This window comes from Opisthocomus hoazin, chromosome 4 (assembly GCF_030867145.1).
Source record: "Opisthocomus hoazin isolate bOpiHoa1 chromosome 4, bOpiHoa1.hap1, whole genome shotgun sequence".
Taxonomy (NCBI): Eukaryota; Metazoa; Chordata; class Aves; order Opisthocomiformes; family Opisthocomidae; genus Opisthocomus; species Opisthocomus hoazin.
In genome coordinates, this window is record NC_134417.1 from 23948694 (window position 1) to 23969794 (window position 21101).

General features: G+C 40.9%; 1 protein-coding gene across 1 annotated transcript; it reads right to left on the reverse strand.

The window, feature by feature from the left end:
• Positions 1–1103: 1103 nt before the first annotated feature.
• Positions 1104–10373, reverse strand: SAMD7 (sterile alpha motif domain containing 7). Its single transcript, XM_009940082.2, has 8 exons — positions 10271–10373; positions 9412–9538; positions 9133–9269; positions 7922–8000; positions 4763–5442; positions 3228–3349; positions 2303–2413; positions 1104–1376 (listed from the first exon to the last, which is right to left on the reverse strand). The coding sequence occupies exons 1-8, from the start codon at positions 10371–10373 to the stop codon at positions 1104–1106; spliced, it is 1632 nt and encodes a 543-aa protein (XP_009938384.1).
• Positions 10374–21101: the final 10728 nt, after the last annotated feature.

Genomic DNA, 21101 nt, shown 5'->3' on the forward strand with positions numbered 1-21101 from the left:
CTTATTTGTATCGTTGTTGTTCCTGTTTTCCCTCTGTTTGCTGTTCTGTTAAACTGCCCTTATCCCGACCCACCAGTTTCTGCCTTTTTCTTTCCATTCTCCTCCGCACGCCGGCGGGGGGAGGGGCGGCCGCGTGGCGCTTTTGTTGCCGGCGGCAGCCGAAACCAAAACAGAGGTAATGAATCATCAGTAGCAGAATTGAGGGGAAACTCTATTTTTGCAGGAAAAAGGGAGTTTTCGGGCAAAAATAGATGGCCTCTTCCAAAAATGAAGAACACTGCGTGTGCTGCTGAGTGAAGGGCTATCTGTGGCTTGCCCAGGTGAGCTGAGGGGAAGGGTGCTGCGGCGGAGGTTGGCAGGAACTGGGCGGCTTGGAGCCCGCTGCCTGCAGGAACAGTACTGCCCCAGTGACTGGATCTCATGACGGAGCCTGCTGATGCTTCCTCCTAAACTCAGCTCCACTGTGCAATCATGCAAAGCAGGTTCAAATCCCAGTGATAAGAATGCCTTGGAGTAATTAAAATCGCTGTTACACACGGTATTTCCATGGCCAGGCTTTAATCTGTGTATCTGTCTCATATGCCCTGTATATCCTTCCCAGGCACTTAGAAAGGCTTAGTTCTAGAATAGAACAAATTACTGAGTCTAGGGTATATTTCTCTATATTCTGTAAGTAATTCCATACTCTCCCAATGAATTCCGTATACATTTTCTGTGTAAATTTTGTTCAACAGAAGCAGAAGTCAGCTATGTGTGGCAGCTGTAACTTTTCCTTGTAGTTTCTCAGCAGGAACACACTGTAAGACAGCGCGCTCTGAGTCTCTGACAGATTTCAGTGATGATACTAGACTTTAATGAAAAATTAAATTTACCTGTCAGCTGTACTGGTATTCTTTTCAATGAATTGCGCTTAAAAGTAGTTGCAGTCATATGTAGCTGCATTTTTTAAATGCTTTTCAGACACCGTGCTTCCTCATGCTGCATTGCAGCTCATTTTATTCGGTCCCAGTCATACAGAGGTTTCAGGCTGTAGTTATCTTCTCCAACACTTTGTAACTAGAGGTTCCTGTATTATTAAAAACATTTTATGTCCTGGACTCAGCTCAGCTTTTCTGAAAACTGATCATCTGGAAGTCAGCCTGAGATCCAGCCGTGTCACATGGATTTTCCCTGCTCTCTGAAACGACCTGTTCCAATGCTTTTGAAGTTTCTGGGTCCTGAGAGCAGGGACTATCCAGCATATCGCCACTGCTGTTGCAGCGAAGAGGGGAGGCGATGTCGGGGGGCTGATCTGCGGGTTTGCCTGGAGCAGGTGGCAGGGGCACAGACAGAGGAAGGTTCATCATGCAGAACACATTGCCCAGACGTCGAGACACCTTTAAAGAGAAAAGCACAATTGCTGCGATTGCTTCATGAGATAGTGTAAAAGCCATTAGACATCAAGGCTGGCTGCCATGTGGCAATACCAGGGACATCCAGGAGATCCCAGCCATCTCAAAGGGTTACCAGTGGTTAGGGAAAGTGAAAAAAATCACTTCCATTTTCCCTCTCTCATATTTTTGTAGGCCCAGGTTCTTGTGGCAGGAGCATGGCAATACCCAGCTTGGGAAACAGCCTGGTGTGCTGGCAGCAGGCTCCTCGTGCTCTCTGGGTGCTGTAGCACCCGTGGGACGGAGGGGAGGCAAACTGCCAGCCAGGAGCAGGGAAGGTGCTTTTAATGAGAGAAGAGTGAGAGGCAGCAAGGGGTTAAAGAACAGGAAAAGAACCAGACAACAATAGAAACACACAGAGAGTTGAGATTACTGGATGGAATTAAGAGCAAAAAACTTTAAACATAGAGGGACAGCCTGTCTCTGAAACATGTCAGATTATATTCCCAGAAAAACTGTAGAAACCTCTACTTGGTATGTTTGAAAAGCCAGGTTGGAGCAAAAGCCAGTGTGTACCAGAGCAGTTCTTACCAGTCAGAAAGGGAAAAGAGGGTTGGAACTGAGTAAATTTGTCAAGCACATCTTTTCCCTTTCCAGCCTCAGCCTAGTCTCCAGTGTTGTTTTATCCTCTTTAAGTGTCTCTCAAACTGTGAGTCCTAACCTCCCCTTAGTGTCTTCCTGCGTACTGTTACAACATGCAGAGAAGCAAAAGCAAACTGTGATGGAGTAATTTCTTTTCTCCTAGTATTATGGTAGTTACCTTATCAGTGAGAAAATATGTGTTTTAGTTTGGAAAAATTTCATCCTGTTAGCTTCTGACTGTTTCATGTCTCTGTGACTTGCCATTTTTTGCATATATTCAATGATGGTACCTGAGAGCGGATTTTTAATGCTGGTCCGAGTTTTAATCCCATTGTATCCAGGAGATGTTCCTCTGTTAGTAGTGGGAGGGTTTCTCCATCAATAGCGTGGTCTTTGAATATCTGGTGAAACAAGAAAACATATCATGGTGTGCTAAAACAAACTTCACTTGTTATTTTTTATGCTTAATCCTGAGGCATAGACAATGAAAGGAGGAAATAATTGTAGTGTTTTATCTTCGTATTTATTTCTTAGCTGCAGCGTGAGGTCACTTGTCTAGGTGTGCGGATATCAACACATTTGCCTGTAGCTTATTGTACTGGTTTTGGCTAAAACAGAACCTTGTTCTTGGAAAGGGAGAACTTTGTAATGTTTCAGCGTTACTGAGTTAGTGTTGGTTTTTTTTTTTTAAAGAAGTGAGAAGCCTGCTGCCAATGAAAGAATAGTGTTGATCTTACTAAGGCTTTACAAGGAATATGTAGGATTTCAACCTCTTTGCTTGCATTTCTAATGATTTTTCATTTTTCAATTTGCTATAAGAGCTCAGGGATGGCTATAAGAGCTCAGGGGTGGTAAGTAGGTTATACCAATATCCAAGAATGCAAAATTGCTTTAATCTGCATAAAAACTATGCAGGGTGTGTGGAGTGAAAAAATGAAGGTACTTTTCTTACACTATTGTTTTGCTGCTGGTCCTCCTGGTACATGTCATGGCCAGTGACTCCAGATTGCAGCAGAAGTGCACGCAACCTCTCAGAGCATGGACTGCCTTTCCCTTTGAGAAGCAAGTGGCTTCGTATGTTGAAGCACAATGAAAACTACTACTGCCTTTTAATTTTGTGACAGGCAGTTAACCTCTAGCATTTACATTTGTTTGATGACTTTTAAATCTAGATGATCCTAAAGACCTGAAAATGTGATGAATGTTTATAGTCACCTGGGCGTAATCTGAACAGCCCGGGAGGCTAACGATGAAGTTGTACACGTCATCAACAGTCCACTTGCGAATGTCTTCAATGGAAGAAATGTCTTCTCCATTCAGGATCAGGCCATGTGCTCCTTTGAGGAGGAAATGCAAATGTTGTATTTGTAGGATTATGCTGGCAAATCAGTAGGAGACGATTGTTAAAATGAGAATTTTTACACTTCTCCAGAACCTAATATATTAACAGCAGTGTGTAGTCACAGACAGATACAGGAGTGCTAGACACCAAAATCCACAGAAAGTCAGTAGCAGCTGATTCTGGAGGGTTTTCTTTCGGTGATTTCTTTTGTTTACTGCTGGCACTGTATGTACCAGTCACTACACATACAGATCATACTGCAGTATTTTCTCTAATGAGTACATTATCCAATGCTTTTGATTCTTTAAACTTTACTGTTCTTTTAACTTGACTAATATTTCAGTAGAACAGAGCAAAGCCTTTGCTAGCCCATAGTGCCTATTGTGAATTAGAAGGACATACAGAAAAAATTATGAGCAGAAGAGAGAGGCTAGCTCACAATTTCATTCAGCAATTTTGTTTATTTTCATTGAAATTCCTTTTGCAGACAGGAACTGAATACTTAATATGCGTTTTAGGAATGTGGTTTAGTGGTGGGCTTGGCAGCGCTAGATTTACAGTTGAACTCAATGATCTTAAAGGTCTTTTCCTGCCTAAATGATTCTATCATTATATATTTTTCAGTGATAAGTATGTCTTTGGTAGATGACCCTGTGCAAACACCCCAGCCTGTTCTCATTTCAGGTAATGGGAAGTTTTCTAGGGCTCATCGACTGGCACTGGAGCTGCAAAACTTTAGCACAATGATTCTTGCAGAGCGACTGGAGAGGCCTGTGTCTTACACTCGGTTCTTGGGGAGGTAAAGTCTCAGAGACAAGTTTGTTCCTAAGTGAGTGCAGCTTCCAAGGGGATTCCTTGTCCTCTTTGACATACCCAGGGCTTATGGTCAGTATACTGCATCCTGCTGTGTTTTCCCCTGACCACTAGAAGGAGAGGAGGGAATTTAACATGTTGAACAGAATTGCAGAGAACCACAAAGCACTGCTAACTTGACCATTTAGGGGTGACAAGTGTGTTGCCCCCAAGGACTGATATAAAACACAAGACGACATCCTACAGAAGTATAGTGCATGGCACAGAGCACTGAAACAGTTAAAAGGCTGCTTTGTGACTTCTTGCTATGCAATTGTGTTGTCCTGCACAGTAAAGCACTGCTACTTAGGATGCTGAAACCTCTGTTATGCTGCAAGCAGCACAGTTTGCAGGTGGAGAAAACCTCTCTTTGCCTTTGCTGACTTGGATTTACCAAGTTATTACTAAGTGCAGCGTAGGAATTCTGCATTTAGTTGCTGTGACTCTATCATACAAAAAAATTGCTTAAAACAGAGGGAAGAAATAAGAGAGGAAATAAATAAAAATAAATAATATCAACATGCCACTCTGACTGTAATCTGGAGACTTGACAAACCTGAAGGTAGCAATGGGTTGCTGGGTACTGGAAATCCATATGGTAACGCTGAGAATGGGATTGCAGAAGGGTACATGTACTTGTCATCAAAAGCAGCACAGGAGCTATTAGATTCCTTCTCATTTGTGTTGCTGCAGCTGTTGGTTTCAGCAGAAATTTCATGAGTAGCACAGTTTTTTCTCAAGCCTTGTTCAAACTCTTTACTGTTTTTGGCGACTGCAGATGGCTCAGCCTGGTTTTTGCTTTGTTCATGTTTGTTTGGTGTCTCCACCTCGGCTTCTTTCTTGTCTTCTTTCTCATCATCCGCTGCAGCTGAAGCAGGGTCCATAGTTTTGTCATCAGCTGGGTTCTTTGTGCCATTGGCACTACAGTCTGCAGTTTTGTGATTTCCAGCTCTTCTCCCTGATCGACGTCCCCTCTCCCTTTGCAAAGTGCTGACTGGAGGATATGGGCTAGTTGCCATAAGCATAGTGTTGCCGTGAATTTCGTCGAGGGTGGTGCGATGGACATATAAGTCGCTGGGAAGATGGCTTTCAGGTATTCTGTGCCTGCCACGGAAAGCAATGGGACTAGCTGGCATACCATGGTAAAGGAAAGGTGCTTCCAGGCCCAGTAGGCCTTTCCGATGAGCTTTCTCCATTTCTTTTTGCTGAAAAATAGCACTCATCTCCATTTCCATTCTAAGAGACACACAGAGCACAAGCAGTTAGGGCAGCTCAGTTCCTTCCTCACCTCTTTTTTTCAGTGGCAGATTAAAACTCGGATAGTGGAACAGGTAAGAGTACTGCTTTTCTTCACACTCCCCTATTGCTGTGTGTGGGAGGTCACAAACTGCAGATGGAATGGCAAACCTGGCTAAGTTTGATGTGCTGCCAGATACATATAGTAAACTAAAGGAAGAGAAAATACATCTTCCGTGTGATGCCTCTGGATAATATTTCAGACAAAAAAGCATTATTTTTATATTGGCAACCCAGGCATTATTACAGCAATTATGCTTGCATGGGATTTGGAAAATTGTCTTCAGGGTCAGAAGGGTCAAAGACTAAAGAAAATAAGTGATTTACATTACCAATCAGAAAATTTTACTGAAAACTGTAAAATGGCAGTGATATTGTAAGTGATAAAGAAATAGGATTGTGTTGTCTATGGAACCTGTGCATACATTCAGAGTAAGCTAGTGTGAGTAAGACTCTTGACTAACTCTCCGTAGTGCCTGGCACCTGAGCATGGCTCTGAGAGTGTGAAAGGGTGAGATCCCAGTGGACAGAGCCAACGCTGCAGGCTCTGTGCCAGCTTCCAGCCCCTGGCATAGTGGGAGGAGAGCTTACCAGTCAGATCTGGAGAATACAAGGAGTAGTATGTGTCTCCATTGTACCAACCTCTGCTGGCATCAGCTTTCTCTGGAGCCAAGCTAGTGATCAAACAGAAAGCCAGAGCTCCACAGCTTCAGCTGGAGCTGAGGGGTGGGAGAAGCGAGCTGATCTTCCAGACACAAATCAGAAATGGTTCAGCCTGCCTGCCTTGCTTTGAGGAGCTTTCAGTGGGAATTCCACATTCCCTTTGGAAAACGGCTTGTGAGGGCAGCCAAGTCTTTAAAGTGCACCAAGATAGCTTTCTTAACACTGCAATAAGGGTAACAGGTCAGAGAGAGTCTGACTTTTAGGAGACTTCTCATTAATGTAAAATTGTCAGGAAAAACAGTTTGGGCAAAAGTTATCTATTCAGATGATTGTTGTGTGGGGGAATGAGTTGGTCACTCCAAAACACTGAGGGCATTTTCTCTGCTCTCTTTTAATCTTTGCAACAACCTCCAAGTTATTGATTTTCTGCTTTCAGAGATCCAGTGGAAGTGTTTTGTCTATGTACCATGTCCTTGTATGTCTTGCCCAATTGTCATCGCTCTGGGATTGGAGATAAAGAGCAAAGAGCATTACATTCCTGACTACTCCTCCGATAGGACAGCCTGCTCCGCTGAGGGCCTGCAGAAGGGGATCACTGAGCTTTGGTATGAGACAGAGTCCCTTAGAGAACAAGGATTTGGGCCCAGGTGCTCAGCAGCACAACTGCAGCAACTGCAGGAGATTGTTTGCCAACACCTGGTTTCTGGAAAGGGTGATAGGAGCAAATGCAGCACTGAAGGTGATGTGTGCTGCATAAAGTAGTATGAAGCTAGTGGAAACTGTAGGGATAGGAAAAGACTGGGGGTAAAAGGTTGTCTCATGGATTTCTACTGAGCCTTTTTATGTTGGGGTCTTCCTGGGTTTGGTGGGCTGAGGGAGGAGCCTGAACAGGTAGGACTAGCTCTGATGTGGCTGAAGGGATATGCGATGGCCATGCTTACTGCTAGTTGTTTTACTTGTTTTTCTGAGGGTTTTTGCCGTGTGGCAAGATCTATATGAAATAGATTGTTGAGGCAAATACTGTGCTTGGAGCAGTTCGGTAATCAAGCTTTGCCGACTGAAGAGCTCAAAACACTTCTGTAATAATCCTCTTGAGATGCGTACTCAGAATGTATCTGTTCTTTGCTCTTGGTCTTGCTGTGTGAGGTGTGCTGCCACTCAGTACTGTGCCGAAGCCCAGTGCAGGTGTGCTTGAGGTTAGAGGTCCTCTATGGAAATGGTGTGGCTGTGAGGGAGGGCACTAGTGGTTGCTTATCCAGCTATTGATAACACTGAAACTGTTACAAATGACTGGACTCTCTACAGTCACCCTAACATTCAGACTATTTGGTTAAACCAGGAAAGCTGTCCACCCTGGCTGGGTGGAGACACAGCTAATCATCACCAGGGCCCAGCTGTAGAGGCGTAAAAATGTTGTGTGTGATAGCACACAGCTGTAAAGTTTGAATTTATTTCTGGCTTTTTGTAGCTTCAGGGTGTTTGGATCCAGAGTTCAAGGGCTGGGCTGAAGTTTGTAGCTTGTTTGTTTCTGTAACTAAGCTGGCGGGTTTGTTTCCTGTATCATTTAAAGGCTAAAAGCAGAATGGGGCAAGCAGAGAGTTCGGTAGCTTCAGACTTGAAGAGATAATCAAGGGCTTCCTGCTTCTCTGGGTGACTGAAAATAAAAACTCACAAAAAGTCTGTGACAATAATTTCCAGCTACCTCTGCTGTCCTAATCCTGGCATGCACCTCAGAGCAAAGCTTACTATTGATTACCTGGCAATATTTTGCTTTTGAACCAGTTCCTGTCTTCTGGCCACAGCTTCCATGGATTCTGGTTGCAGAAAGCTACATCCTTAAAGAGAAGGGGGGGAGAAAAAATCTTTACAATTCTGTTGTTCCCTCAAGCAAATGGACAAACCCCAAAGCAATGTGGAGTCACTCTAAAAAGCTTTTTAAGACTTCAGCTGTGTGCTTCACCAGGAAGCTGATACGACTTTAATTTATATCCTGTTTATGTTCATTGCTTTGGTGCGAATGTGTCATAGAAACCTGAGGTCCAGCATTGTGTGTTTGCAGCATCAGACCTGTAGTTAGGTGTACCTGCCATTATCCATAAAGGAAAGGGACAGCAGGGTGGCTTTGTTTGGTGACTTATGTCTGTGAAGTACATATAGCTGCTCAGAAAGTAACAGCCAACAGTTAAACAAAGGAAATCTGCTCCTTCAAGACTTTTTTCAGCCTAGATGCCATGTAATTTTAAATTACATTTACTTTTGAGGGAGTCTCTTATTTGAGATTTGCATTAGGGATGAAAAAAAGCTGAAGCCAGAAATTCTTGTTTATAGATCTATGTGGCACTGAGAATTTATTCACTGATCTCAAAGATGGAACCTTAAGATACGACCTCTTTGTATGAAGTGATATGTAGATTTATGTGCAGCGTGACGTGTGCCACGGTTGTGTTGCCATACTGCAATATCCAGCCTTCCCCTTAGAGCTGTGCCCTGTAATTTTGAGCCTTTATTAAAAGGACTTGTAGTTGCCTTACTTTACTAAAGTAGCATGTGATATTATGAATAAAGAATATGATCAGTAAAGTAGTCTTTTAAAACAGCCAATGCTCATACACGAGCAAGACCTAAATGTAGCAAGAAGTGTTGTTGGTTGAACTCGTTTGTTTGGCTACAGCCTTCTGTTTAGGTGTAAAAATGCATGGGAAATACAAAAGGAAGGAGAGAACACAAACATGCAAATAATTTTGAAAACAGTATATTTAACAAAAGCTGAAATGGATGTTTTTAGACTTAAACTGGCACAGTGTAGAATCTCTGATAGGCAGACTGCCTCCTTTTAGCGAGACTGTTCTTCCAAAGAAAGTAAACTGTTATTGATGCTACTGATAAACCTATGAAAAACTGATAGGTGCAGTTTGCATTCTTATTTACATGCCATGACTTTTCAGGATGCAGACAGTGCTTCGTTACCTGGGCCTGGGTAAACACGGTTGGCCAGTATGTTTGGCATGTTTGCGTGTGGTGGGACTGTGGGCCCGAGGTGGGACGCTATGTGGATCTGTCTTGGGTCAGCTGATGCCATCATTTCAGTTGAAGGTAACAGATCTCTGAGAGGAAAAAAATAGATTCAGATATGCAAAGGGCATTGTTTAGTTGAGAATAATCTAAGATCTTTATATACTTAGGTACAGCACGTGCACAGTTATTCTTGTAACTGCAGCGTTACAATAGAGAAATGGTGCAAAATACCTGTCCACCAGTCGGGGGTCAAACTGGGAGGGAATCGTCTGCATTCTCTGCTGCCCTGCACCCATTAGCTGAGGGTTTACTGCCATCAGCTGATTTCTCATTAGCATCTCTTGCCGCTGCCGCAGTTCTGACACAAAGCATATACAGTTTTGTTGTCAATGTAGTAAATTAGAAAGTGGTTCTGTCTGCAGTGTAACTTTACCAGAAAAAAATATTTTTTTTCTCAAATGATGGCATTTTAGTATGAGTTAGCAAATCACGCTCTTTTTAATAGCAGCAGCTAAAAAAAGAAGATGTTTCTGCTGCCACCTTAACCGTTTTATTTAAATAATGTAGATTTAGAAAATCAAACTGCAGTAAAAATAAACACGATGTGCCCAGTCAGGTGTACAAGAAGACAATTTACAATTAACAATAATTCCTATATCACTATGAAACACAAAAGAATAGACATGAATGTTGACTTCTCAAGAGAGTTTTAATTTCTAATACAGTTTTATTTTTAGAAAAATCTTGCTAGCTATAACCTGCCTTGTCATGAGACTGCAGCTCTAGAAAGAAGAGCCTGCAGTGGTGAGCCAGAACCTCATAATGCCCAGCTATGGCTTTCGTTGTTGAGTTCCTGTGTGACCTTGAGAACTCTTCCAGATTCTTAGCACTCAGAATTTGATCAAGAGATGCTAAGAATCCCCCATATTAACTTTTAATTACCGTAGGAGTAACTCGAGAAACACTTTTCTTAACACAAATGTGAGATACCTTTTGAAGACGTTAAACCTTTTGCTGGCCGTTTGTTCTACGTTGCACAGATATTGGCAATCCTATCAACAAATGTGCAGTTAGCTTTCTTCCTGCTTACCTCCTGCTGCCATGCCACTTGCTAATCGGTACAAGTGCTTTTCTTCCAGTGCTCCTTGTTCCCCCAGGATAGACATTTTTCTCATGTGATCTCGCGGAGTCATGCTGTAAGGAGACAGCAACGACTTTTCTGTTGGCAAGAACTGAATCAGCAGATCCAAAGACAAGAATAAGACATGCAACAATGTAAGAAAAGGCTCAGGTTATACAAATTATTTCTCAGATAAGCCTGTAGCCCTGCTGGTCAGAGCTGTACCCTTCAGTGCTTGTGGATTATATTGGTTACCACATAGAAACTTTCAGTTTTCAGGACAATGCAAACGTTGCGCTTGTTTACACTGAGTTGTTCAGTGTCCTTGGGTCTTACTAGGCAAGGAAAGTCAGGATGTTGGGAAACATCAGCTGCTCAAAAGGATCTAATTAAGCCAAAGCCTTTTCCCTGCAGACCCTGGTGTGAAAAAGGTAAAAGAACATGCTTTGTAGTGATGAAACAGTAATAAAAACAGCTAGGCTCAGATTAATTATCCATATACGTACAGGTAAACAAGGCCAGATGAAGAGTAAAGTCTAGACTAAAAGCTGATACACCACAAATGCGTAGTTGAACAGCTGTAGTGTCATTGAGGTGGATTGCATCAGCATTTCTAAGTCTGTGCAACGAAGCGGGTGACTAGATCACAAATGATCCTGATACCAGGGGAATGAATAACCATGTTATGCCCTGCTCAGGATTTTGGGGGACGGATCTACAGCAGGATTATTTGTGCAGATAGGTCATGAAGGAAAGAAGTCTTGTAACCTTGGATGTTCAAAAGCTAACCTGTGTGGGCTGCTTTAAGTTGAGGGGTAGGTAGAGGGAGCAGGCTAGCTCTAAAGGCAGCAAGGGCATCCGTAAATTTGTTTCAAACTAGATTTGCACAGCAAATCTTTTTTTTTTAAGTTGAAATTAAGGAGTTGAATTTTCTTCTTCACTAGCTCTGATGAAATGGATTCTTTATCTTCTTAAAGATGGAAGATGCAATGCTGAAGTGTTCTCATCCTTCAGATAGTTACAGCTCCATGAGTTAGGCCAGCATTTGGTATAGATAACAGCGAGGGATGCCTTAGAGATGCAAAGAGAAGCACAGAGCATCTACCAAAGCCAAAGAGAGTTCAAGTGAATCATGCCTTTCTGAACCTTTCCATTAAAGCCAGCAACAGGAATCATCAAGGAACAAGATCTAAGAGACAGAGGACTGACTGTGCTGCTAAGTAGAGTAGAGGCTATACTTGGACCACACCACTGGTGTTCCCTCAAAATAAAAAGTTCTTTCCATACTTGTAAATGTTGTAAATGCTAGATTCTGTTGGCCAAGATTCAGGTCTTCCTGGAGGCAGACAAGCCTGCCAAATCCAAGAACAGCACCATGCCCTTTGTTCTTGACGTATGTATCTGGACATATGCTGCTGGACATGTTTCAATTTGCCTTTTTTTTTTTAGGATACTTTAGACTTAAAGCGGTTTAGGATGCTGGGTGCTTCAAGAAGAGCATTTGAGCTGGCAAAGTGCTTCTGAGCTGCTAAAGCATTTTAAAGCTCAGTACTAAAGCGATTTAGTGCTGAACTAAACTTTACAGCAGCTCAAAAAATAGATGGCAACTGGGGTGATGGTATTTGCCATACCACATTGGTCCAGTGAGCTATTTAGTTGGTTTCCTTTCACACATCAATGACCGTGTATTAAATACTCTGGAAAGCTGCAATTTTAAACTTCACTCTAACCTACTTACAGTCTGGCCTTTGGCTGTTGTCTGGTGCACTGGACTAGAGGATATGAAGGTGCAAAGCAGCCAGCAGAGGTCCAGATACACACAATGGAAAAACCAGGAGGTTTTAATCTCTTTATTCTAGTAAATAAAAAATAAAAGCTAATATTAATGCTACAACACTTTGCCTGTCAGATAACTGACAAGCTGTACCACTTTTGCTCTATAGGAACTGGTAGAATGCTTCGATCCCCTGTTTTAATCACATTTGTGAATGCATTTTATTCTGGGGAAGCTGTCCCTGTTTGAGAAAAAGACATACAAGTAAAAGACACTTTTCTTTATCAGGCCTACCTAGAACTTCTACATTTCTACTGTTTTAGTAACACCCCTCACTCCACTCCCCTCACTCCACTCCCCTCTGAAATCACACCCATGACTAAAATTATTTGATACAACTTTTAAGTGTAGAATCATGGAAAACCTAGTAAGAAAAGACTCATGTGTTCTGACCCAAATCCACCACCTCCACATGATATCCCATATACCCTGCCTGTTCTGACTGACATCTATCAACAACCAAGCGGCAGTAGCACCAGTGTCCCTATGGTGTTTTCTTTGTACTCTGTGCAGTTCCCAAAACAAGTCTGGATTTTGTTGGATGTGAAGTATGTTATACTGTCTTTTGACAGGCAGTCTCTCACATGGCCTCCTTTCAGAGCTGAAGCAGAAACTATTTAAGAACTCTCTTAAAATCTTTCTTTTAAAAAGTGAGGTTTTCTTTTAAATGCTGGCATTTTTGGTGAGTGTCGGGTACCATGTACAGCAGCATCCATAGTAGAGTTGATCTGTATTTATTGATGGATTATTATCCACTAGATGACCAAGATTCATAGAGCATCGCTTCAGGCAACATTTGTCGCTTCAGGCAATGTTCATTGCATAACTAACTTATCCTTGCAAAGGTAGCCTAGATGTTCTGTTGGTTTGACATAGAAAAGATACAGTATTAAATAATATAGAATAATAGGACTTGAAAGTTCATTGGTATCTTCTTCCACTAAAGCTGTAGCTTACTGCTTCCACTGACCCAGTTTTTGAATCATCACGAGCCAAAAGGAGCGGGTTGAGTCCTTAATGAGGTTTTCACTGGAGTTGCTCCATGAAGTCGTTCTGTTTTTTTTCATTGCTGTACCAGTCAATCCTATCTAACTTAGCTTGGATTTCTTCTCAGATATATAAAAACAACTCCAGTATCTGTGGTAAAAAGATTTTCAGATGTTATTTCCACTGAAATTCTAATCTATTTTCCCTAGCTGAATGTTAGAATATCAGTATGGTGCAAATTTTACTTAAAGGACACATTTTGTGTGTATATGTTATCTGCATTACATTACTAGTTCATTTCCCTGAATTTCCTGTTCAGGGAAGTATTGAATTGATCAGGTAGGATAATTAGTTACCTTAATAACCTATTATAAAGATTTGTATGTAACCCTGTGTCAGGAGGAGATGCTGAACTTGGCTAATCTATGTTATTCCATTTGGAGAAAAATGCCTTTTTTGGTTACTTAGCTGGGGTTCTGACTTGCATGTCAAATTTAGGGTCTTAAGGTTCATACTGTTTTCAGAACAACTTGCATATTAGAAACCAATGTCAGCAACAAAAGATCTCTGAGGGAACAGGGAAAGTATACTCCTGATACATATATTAGCTGCGATTTGACAGTAGCTCCGAATCTTGCGTCAGGGTTCATATAAATTCATACATGCCAGCTGTCCAGTGTTACATTCATATATGGCTCTTCTCTGATCCTATTGCACAAATCCTGGCTGTACAGCACATTACAGGGATGAAGACAAGTTAATCTCTACCTTTAGAGTCTTACCCTTAGCAAACCCTTCTTGGCAGCAGGCAGAACCACTCACCCAGTACTAATTCTGTCTCAATTTATTAGATGAGAAGTGGCAAGACACAAACTTCATGAACCAGAAGCACTGGCAAATCTAATCATGCTATATGCGTTTTCAGAATGTCTATAGCTGTCTGTGTATCTAAATTAATTGCATTGGCAAAATACTGTATTGTCTTATGTATAATATAGGCTTGTTGGAAGACGTATTTTTTTAGCTAAATGGATTCACATTCCATTAACTAATATTGCTTTTACGTACATCAAGCATGGAATTAGCGTTTTTTAAAAGCAATGTTCAGTATACGTTTGAGTGGATCCACAGAGTATTTGGAAGAAGCTGAGTATTGTTTAAAATGGTTAAGTAAATCTGTGTCAGAGAAATCTGTTAAACATATAATATAAACATGTATACATGCTTATGAGTGAAATACATGAAGAAACTCATGCATAGTCTCATTTTCATTCCCACTGGCTCCCTTTCTAGAAAAAGCTCTCCTGATTACTTGAGAAATCAGATGCTGTTTTAAAAAATAGAGAAATATTCCAATATTATTAATACTTTAATGTTATTAACTATAGCATCAAGGGTTCTTGCCCTAAACCTATGCTGAGAGCCATAAAACTAGAGATTGTACTTATTCAAGAACCCACAGTCAGCAAAATAAGTGACTTTTGGATAGCAAGAAAACAATTATACCAACATGAAGTTATACAGGAGCATGAAATATGTCATCTTAATTGGGGTGAGGTACCATCGGAGAGGCTGTAGGGCTAAATTCTAATCCTAGATACGTGGGCACAGACTGCTTGGAGATTGAGATTAGAGTGTAATCCTAAAACTGGGTTGAGAATGATACATTCTCTAAAGAAAGGAAAATAACTATATTTACACTGTGCGTGTCAGCCAGTAGAGTTTGCATTGCATGCCTTTACACTGAAATGAAGACAAGGATGTTTCACCATTTTTGAGCTAGCTAATTGGTAAGATTGCAAGCAGCAAGTCACTTTTTTTTGTTTTGTTTTTTTTTAAACACACTGGTCTCGGGAAGAAATTAAGACCTAGTATTGGCAAATTCAGTCCTTCAGGAACTAAGTTAGGTTCACAATAGGAATTTGTTCATCTTGTTCCCACTGAAACGGTGGGGGGCACGGGGAAACTGCTATTCCAGTGTGCTGCTAAGGCAACAGTCAGCTTAATGCCTTGACTAAAACCAAAGGTGGAGATGCCCTGTGCTGGGCACAAGCACACAGCCAGAGCCCTGAAAGCCTGCTACGTGAAGCAGGCAGATGGTGGAGGAAAAAGAAGCAGTCCTGCTGTTTGATATGGCATTGGAGATGCAGAGATACAGGACAATAAGCAGCTGAGGTGGGAATTGTGCTTAGCGCTTCTGCCTCTCAGCTTGGTGCTGTAACCACAGGGCCGGTTTCTGCAGCACCCTAGTGCTGAGATTATTCATTTGTATTTGTGGCAGCACCCAAAGGCTCCAGCTGGGATCATCCTGAGGGCTTTAACTATGCTTTTTAAAAAACCAAGTAAAATAACTAGTCAAGAACGAATGAAAATAATGGCTGTAGCAGTGCAAGTGTGTGCGTGCACACATATGTGTGTAGCATTGTACACACAGCCTGTATCCTGACAAACTGGTGCACAGAGAAGCTGTTTACAAGGGATGGGTCTCTATTACATCGGTTATATACACAGACATAAAAGCATGATGTAATTTGTTTTCCTTGTGGATTTATTTCATAATTAGGGGTGACATTTGAAACGTTATCCTCGTGGCTTTGATTCTTTTAGAAGCCTAAAGATTGCAAAATGTGTCTTAAGTGGGGTCGGCTAAAGCGAAACTAAACTCAGTATTTTTTACTTTTTAACAATTTTTACTTCTAAAGCATAGGAAAGTTTTTTTCATTTGTTATTTTTAAATGCTGGAAATGGAAGTCTTGGGATGGAAAGCTTTCTGACAATTGGAGAGCAAGGCTGGTATTTCCAAATGAAACGCAGTTGAATTTTAGTGGGATTTGTGTCTTGCTTTAGCACGAAATACTAGTGCAAATGACAACGCTCCCAGTGCCAAAAGAAACCAGGTAGTGGAAAGAGGAACGGGTTTTAGGAAGGCTATTTAAAACTGTTTTTATTTAACAACTCTTTAACTTCACTGGGTGACAGAGTTTGAATCTAGAAAACTTGTACTGAATCCTTGTACCTTTCCTCTTCAGTCAGGATATTAAATATTGCAGCAGCATCCCTCAGTCTCCCTCAAATCCTCTGGTAAAACAGAAACCTGCAGTTGATGTGTTTTATACCACTAAGGTAAAACAAGGTAGTGTGGGTTTTTAACATTGTTTCAGGTTAGCTTGCTTTATTACAAAGCAAAAGACAGCACACACTCATCTTTAAAACATATTTGCAGGTATGTTAAAATACGTAAGTCACAGATATCAGACACTAAAACCACTCTTATTTTCCAAACCCATATATGAAGTCACAAGTTAAATACAAACTTTTTTCCCTTATGAGATTAACATGTGAAATTGCACACCTGATCCTGTAAACAGACTCAGAAATCAGCATCTTGAACAGACTGAACATTTTCAGCTCCAGTTTGCAGGATCAGACCATTGTAAAATTACTCCAAGTCAGGATTGCTTCTTTCACTCTTTTCCGTATCTGTGGGGCACTGGGGAGATATGGAAATTCACATGTTCTGTGACTGAGGAACTTGAAATTTTAGCTCCGAAGGCAATATAATAGTGCCCAAGCCTTTCTCAGTCTATAGTTAATTCTGCCCACATATTCAGATAATCACAAGGTGTAAGGAACTCTCATCCCATTACAAAATATATCGCACTTTGGTGTTCCTCAAAGCTACAGGCTCTGGAGCTTGTTACAATGGCTACACACAGAAGCAAAATTTAGTTAGGTAAATCTAATGAAGGTACATCAGACTAAAACAACCAAATATGTCTATGTGATGATAGCCTTGATTAATTCTGATTGCATACTGATTTAGGAAATCCACAGCTCCAAGAATTGTCTGCAAAATATTGAGGTTTTTCTATTGTACTTTAAAAAGATAAATTAGTACAAAGATTAAGCTATATGTATTAACAATCGGTTAGCTTTTAAGAATATTTTGTTACAGTTAGACAAGACAGTGAAATATTTGTGCACGTATGTTAAACAACTCAATCTGTATCCACAGTTTTCTAGAAAAATACTGAATATGCAGTGACAAGCCTTCCCAAAGTAAAATCCTCTATTTGTGAACTAGATCCTAAAATGTTTCCAAAATAATCACGTTTATGTCATTAAAAATACAGTGTTTGCACCAGAATATGCAGGATTATTTACTCATAAGAATACATACAGCGGATTGCTGAGAAATCAGAACTTAGTTAATCACATACTTCACTTTTGCTGTATCGCCCCTGCCAATTGGTAACTTTACTCTCTGCAGCCCAGCCCAGCTCTTAAAGAAAAACACTGTGAAGAAGTCTGCTTTGATCTGCGCTGTTTCTATCGTGAAGTAAGTCTTTCATATCAGAATCTGAAAAATCATACACCTCTTGGTATTGCTTAGCAGAAGTTCCATTGCTTAAAAACTAGCACTTTTTATTTTTATTTCAGTATACTTACATCTATTGTGAAGACCTTAGTTTTGGGTAAAATGAAGACACCATGAGCATCCAAGAGTATGTGCCTTCACTATAAGTCCTCCTTTCAAGCTGCCTTAGTAATGTGATTGGCAGCTTTTAAAACATATCAAGATTAACCTGTCAAAAACTGCCTTAACTAACGCTGACTTTACTTTAAATACAAATTGAACTTATCTTGATTAGCCCTCATCCCTGCTTCTAAGCCCTACCCACTCTGACATCACAGGCTCTTCTCCAATACCATGCCCTAACCAGGCTGTGAAAACATAATTACAAGAAGAGCACTACACTGATCTGATAAACCTATTTCACATTTAACCTGCTAAGCTGTTGTTAGCTTTTAAGATGCTTGATGCATTCACTTAAAATCTTCCTGTTCCAACAAGAAATATGAGAGAAGGTTAACAATTGCTTAGATCTTGCACATTGTGTTACCTGTTTATACTGATTTTTAGAAACGGTGTACTTCTGACCGTTGGCAAGCAGTTACCACAGATCCCGGTTATCCCAGAACTGTGTATCTGATTGGATCGGGGGGAACTACAAGATGGAAATCCTGTTAAGCGTATTGTGAGGCTAACACAGGGATCAGATGGTTATACTGCTCAAGCTGGCAATTTACTCTTTAATTCTCACTGTCAGTGAGTTAGCTCTCAGAACGAATGCCTAGTAAATGGCAGATTTTAAAATGTCAGGGAGCGGTTAGTTTCTTCTAATATCCGTGTCCGCTGATGGGACATCAGTGTTGATGTTTGTTAATCCCTTGCTCACCTGCCTAAAGTTGATCAAGTGCTCGCTGCAACGACAAAAAAATTTCCCCTCATCCTCTCTCAGATGCTAACATAGTGCCTAAACCTGGGAAACATGGACCCATTCCTATTGAAAATTGCTCGCAGGGCAAAGGGATGTAATTCTGCTATAGTTCAGTGCATCCTTACAGAAAACAAACGATTTTTCTATAACATAACACAAAATACATATATCGTATCCAAAGTGCGATTTTTTTTTTTTTTTTGAAGTGCTGTGTGTCTCTAAACATTTTTGTTGTAAAAGCGATCATGGCTATTTTGTTGCTGTCTGGACCTTCTTTATAAAAAAGAAAATTACACCCAGAATCATAGTTAAAAAAAAAAATTCCAATACTAGGTTTAAAAAATAATTTTAGGACTTCCTTTAAAAAAAAAAAAAATCAGATACCAGCTAAAATAAGCTGAGAATAATTTCATTGTGGTTGTCCAAATGTTTGCGTGTGCAGGCAGACAAGGAATCAAAGGAGCATTCTAGGCTCAGAGATAATTTTCAGCTTGTGTTCAGTCCACTGGGTCTGTAACTGCCTACAGAAACCTGTGGCTTGAAATGTAAGGAGTAAATACATTCTTGAAAAAAGTTCCTCTGCTGGGATTTTTCAAGATTGTCTGGGTGAGGCTGAAGCAAATGCTTTGTAAGACATGGGGTTGCCCGAATTAATTAAAAGCAAAATCCTGCATCAGCGTCCATTTTTCATCAGATGTTTTAGTCCATGTGAATCACGTTTCAGGAAAACCACAAAAAATTTGCTACTGGGAAAAATTACTTTGTGAGGCAGAAACAGAACCAGCAATATAATAAGGATATATAATTATTTTTTCCTGTTTTACCTAATGCGGGAAGTGTGGAGAGAGAGAACACTACTCTGCAAGATGCCTGGCATCGAGCCTTTGGTTTCTGGCACAGAGCAGGATTGCTGTGTGCTGCAGTGAAGTACAACAACCACAATTCACAAAGATGCTTTAATGATCACTCTCTGGAGAAGATCTAGTTGTTCTTGACTGTATTTCACAGGCATCAGACAGGGGTGGACTGTGTGTCTCAGCAGTCCTGCTTCTGCTGGTCATCTTCAATAGGAAAAATGGCAAAGCAGCAAAAGAGGGAGAGACATAGGAGACGAGTTATGAATAGAACAAAGTAATGCAGAATATATCGAATTGATCTGTGCCTTGGTCTGCCAGTTAATATCACTGTTAGTTAAGATGGTTTAGGACAGTGTAGTCCCACTTTACCCCCTTTGCAGAGAGGAATCTGAGAGTGGGGAAACACCGATGCTCAGATTCCCCTGGCAGTTCCCACTCAGCGTCTGGTGTATATAGCCTCAGCTACTGACACCAGCTATATACTGACGCGAAAGATGGAGCTGGAGTCAACATGACATTCTGTACGTTCTTACCCAGACCTATTGCCTGGGGATGCAGCAAGCAGTGAAGAAGTCTTCAAGCTAGGATTTGACCCATCCTGTTATAAGATGCCCCAAGAGAGCATCACTTCATCATAGACCACAAGGAACTGGAAGAACGTTACCAAAAAACCAACAAGTTTTGGCAGTTTATGTACTATTCTAAAGCTGAATTAAGAATGAGGTGACTCTCTTTCTTAATTCATTTCATAAGAAATGGACACTACTGTCACATCTTTCTCAATTCCTGAAGTACCAGGATGGGTTATCGGTGTGGAATCGGATCCATGCACTAAGGTAGATATAGTCTTACTGTTGTCACTAGATATTTTGTCAGCGCAGATTTGGCTCAGAACTTCCTTTGTTCCCTTTTGACAAAATCAATGACAGACATGGCTCAGCTGGTAGGATTTATGGTCTTCAAATGGAAGGCAAAAAATTGTAGTAGACAATTTTATTACCAGTTCAAGAATTATGTTGTTTACATATGCAATGCAATATTGGAATAGATTTGTGTAAGTAGAGAACCTGCTAAACTAGAGTCTAAGCAGGTTTTAATCCACTGTTTCTCAACACTATCATAAGCGAGAAATCTGTGAAAGAGTGATAATCCTTACTTCTTCTTCTTATGAAGTTCATCAAAGCAAGATACACTTCAATGGAGATTTATTTCTGTATAATGTAATTAACTGGACTAATACAGAACTTGGTAAATGGCTTATTTATCACAGATCACCCTGTCTTTTTCCAAAATGAAATCTGTGTTCAGACATATCAAATTCTTTAGCTAAACCTTGCTTCCTTCCATGTTTCCCTCAAATGGTCTAAACTAGAAGAGTAGTATGCCCACAACTGTCAGCATAGGTAAGGCAAGTGTGGTCTGATGGATGGGTTAGGAAGTCTGGGACCGGTAGGCTGGGAATCGCAAGAATGAGCTTGAGCAAGAAGTGGTATTCTAGAATCCTGGGATTAGAAACCAGACTCTACAGTGACACAACTGGCTTGGAAACACACGGGATCTTGCCTTTAGGTCCACTCACAAGAAACTGAAAAATAGCCAGAGAAGGGAACGGGCAAAGCTGTGTGTCAGTGTTACTGTAATCGTCTGATGTCCTGGGTATGCAGAATGCCCTTTAAGCTATAGCACTCCTTGGGAGCTGAGGTTTTTTTTCTGATCCTCAGCCATTTGGTTGGTTGCAGGGTAGGTGCTCTAGTTCTGTCCTGAGTTGCAGGACACTCTGAAGAGGGAAGTGCCCAACTTTGGTGTTCACCTGTGGCTAAATACATATTGACAAAATCAGC

Excerpts from the sequence above, each read along its gene's own strand:
- SAMD7 (XM_009940082.2), bottom strand. The coding sequence starts at position 10,373 with ATGACTCCGCGAGATCACATGAGAAAAATGTCTATCCTGGGGGAACAA. Across the intron at positions 9,539-10,270 it reads AAGTGGCATGGCAGCAGGAG|AACTGCGGCAGCGGCAAGAG; the intron begins GTAAGCAGGAAG and ends GCTTTGTGTCAG. Across the intron at positions 5,443-7,921 it reads CAAAAGCAAAATATTGCCAG|AATGGAAATGGAGATGAGTG; the intron begins GTAATCAATAGT and ends TGTGTCTCTTAG.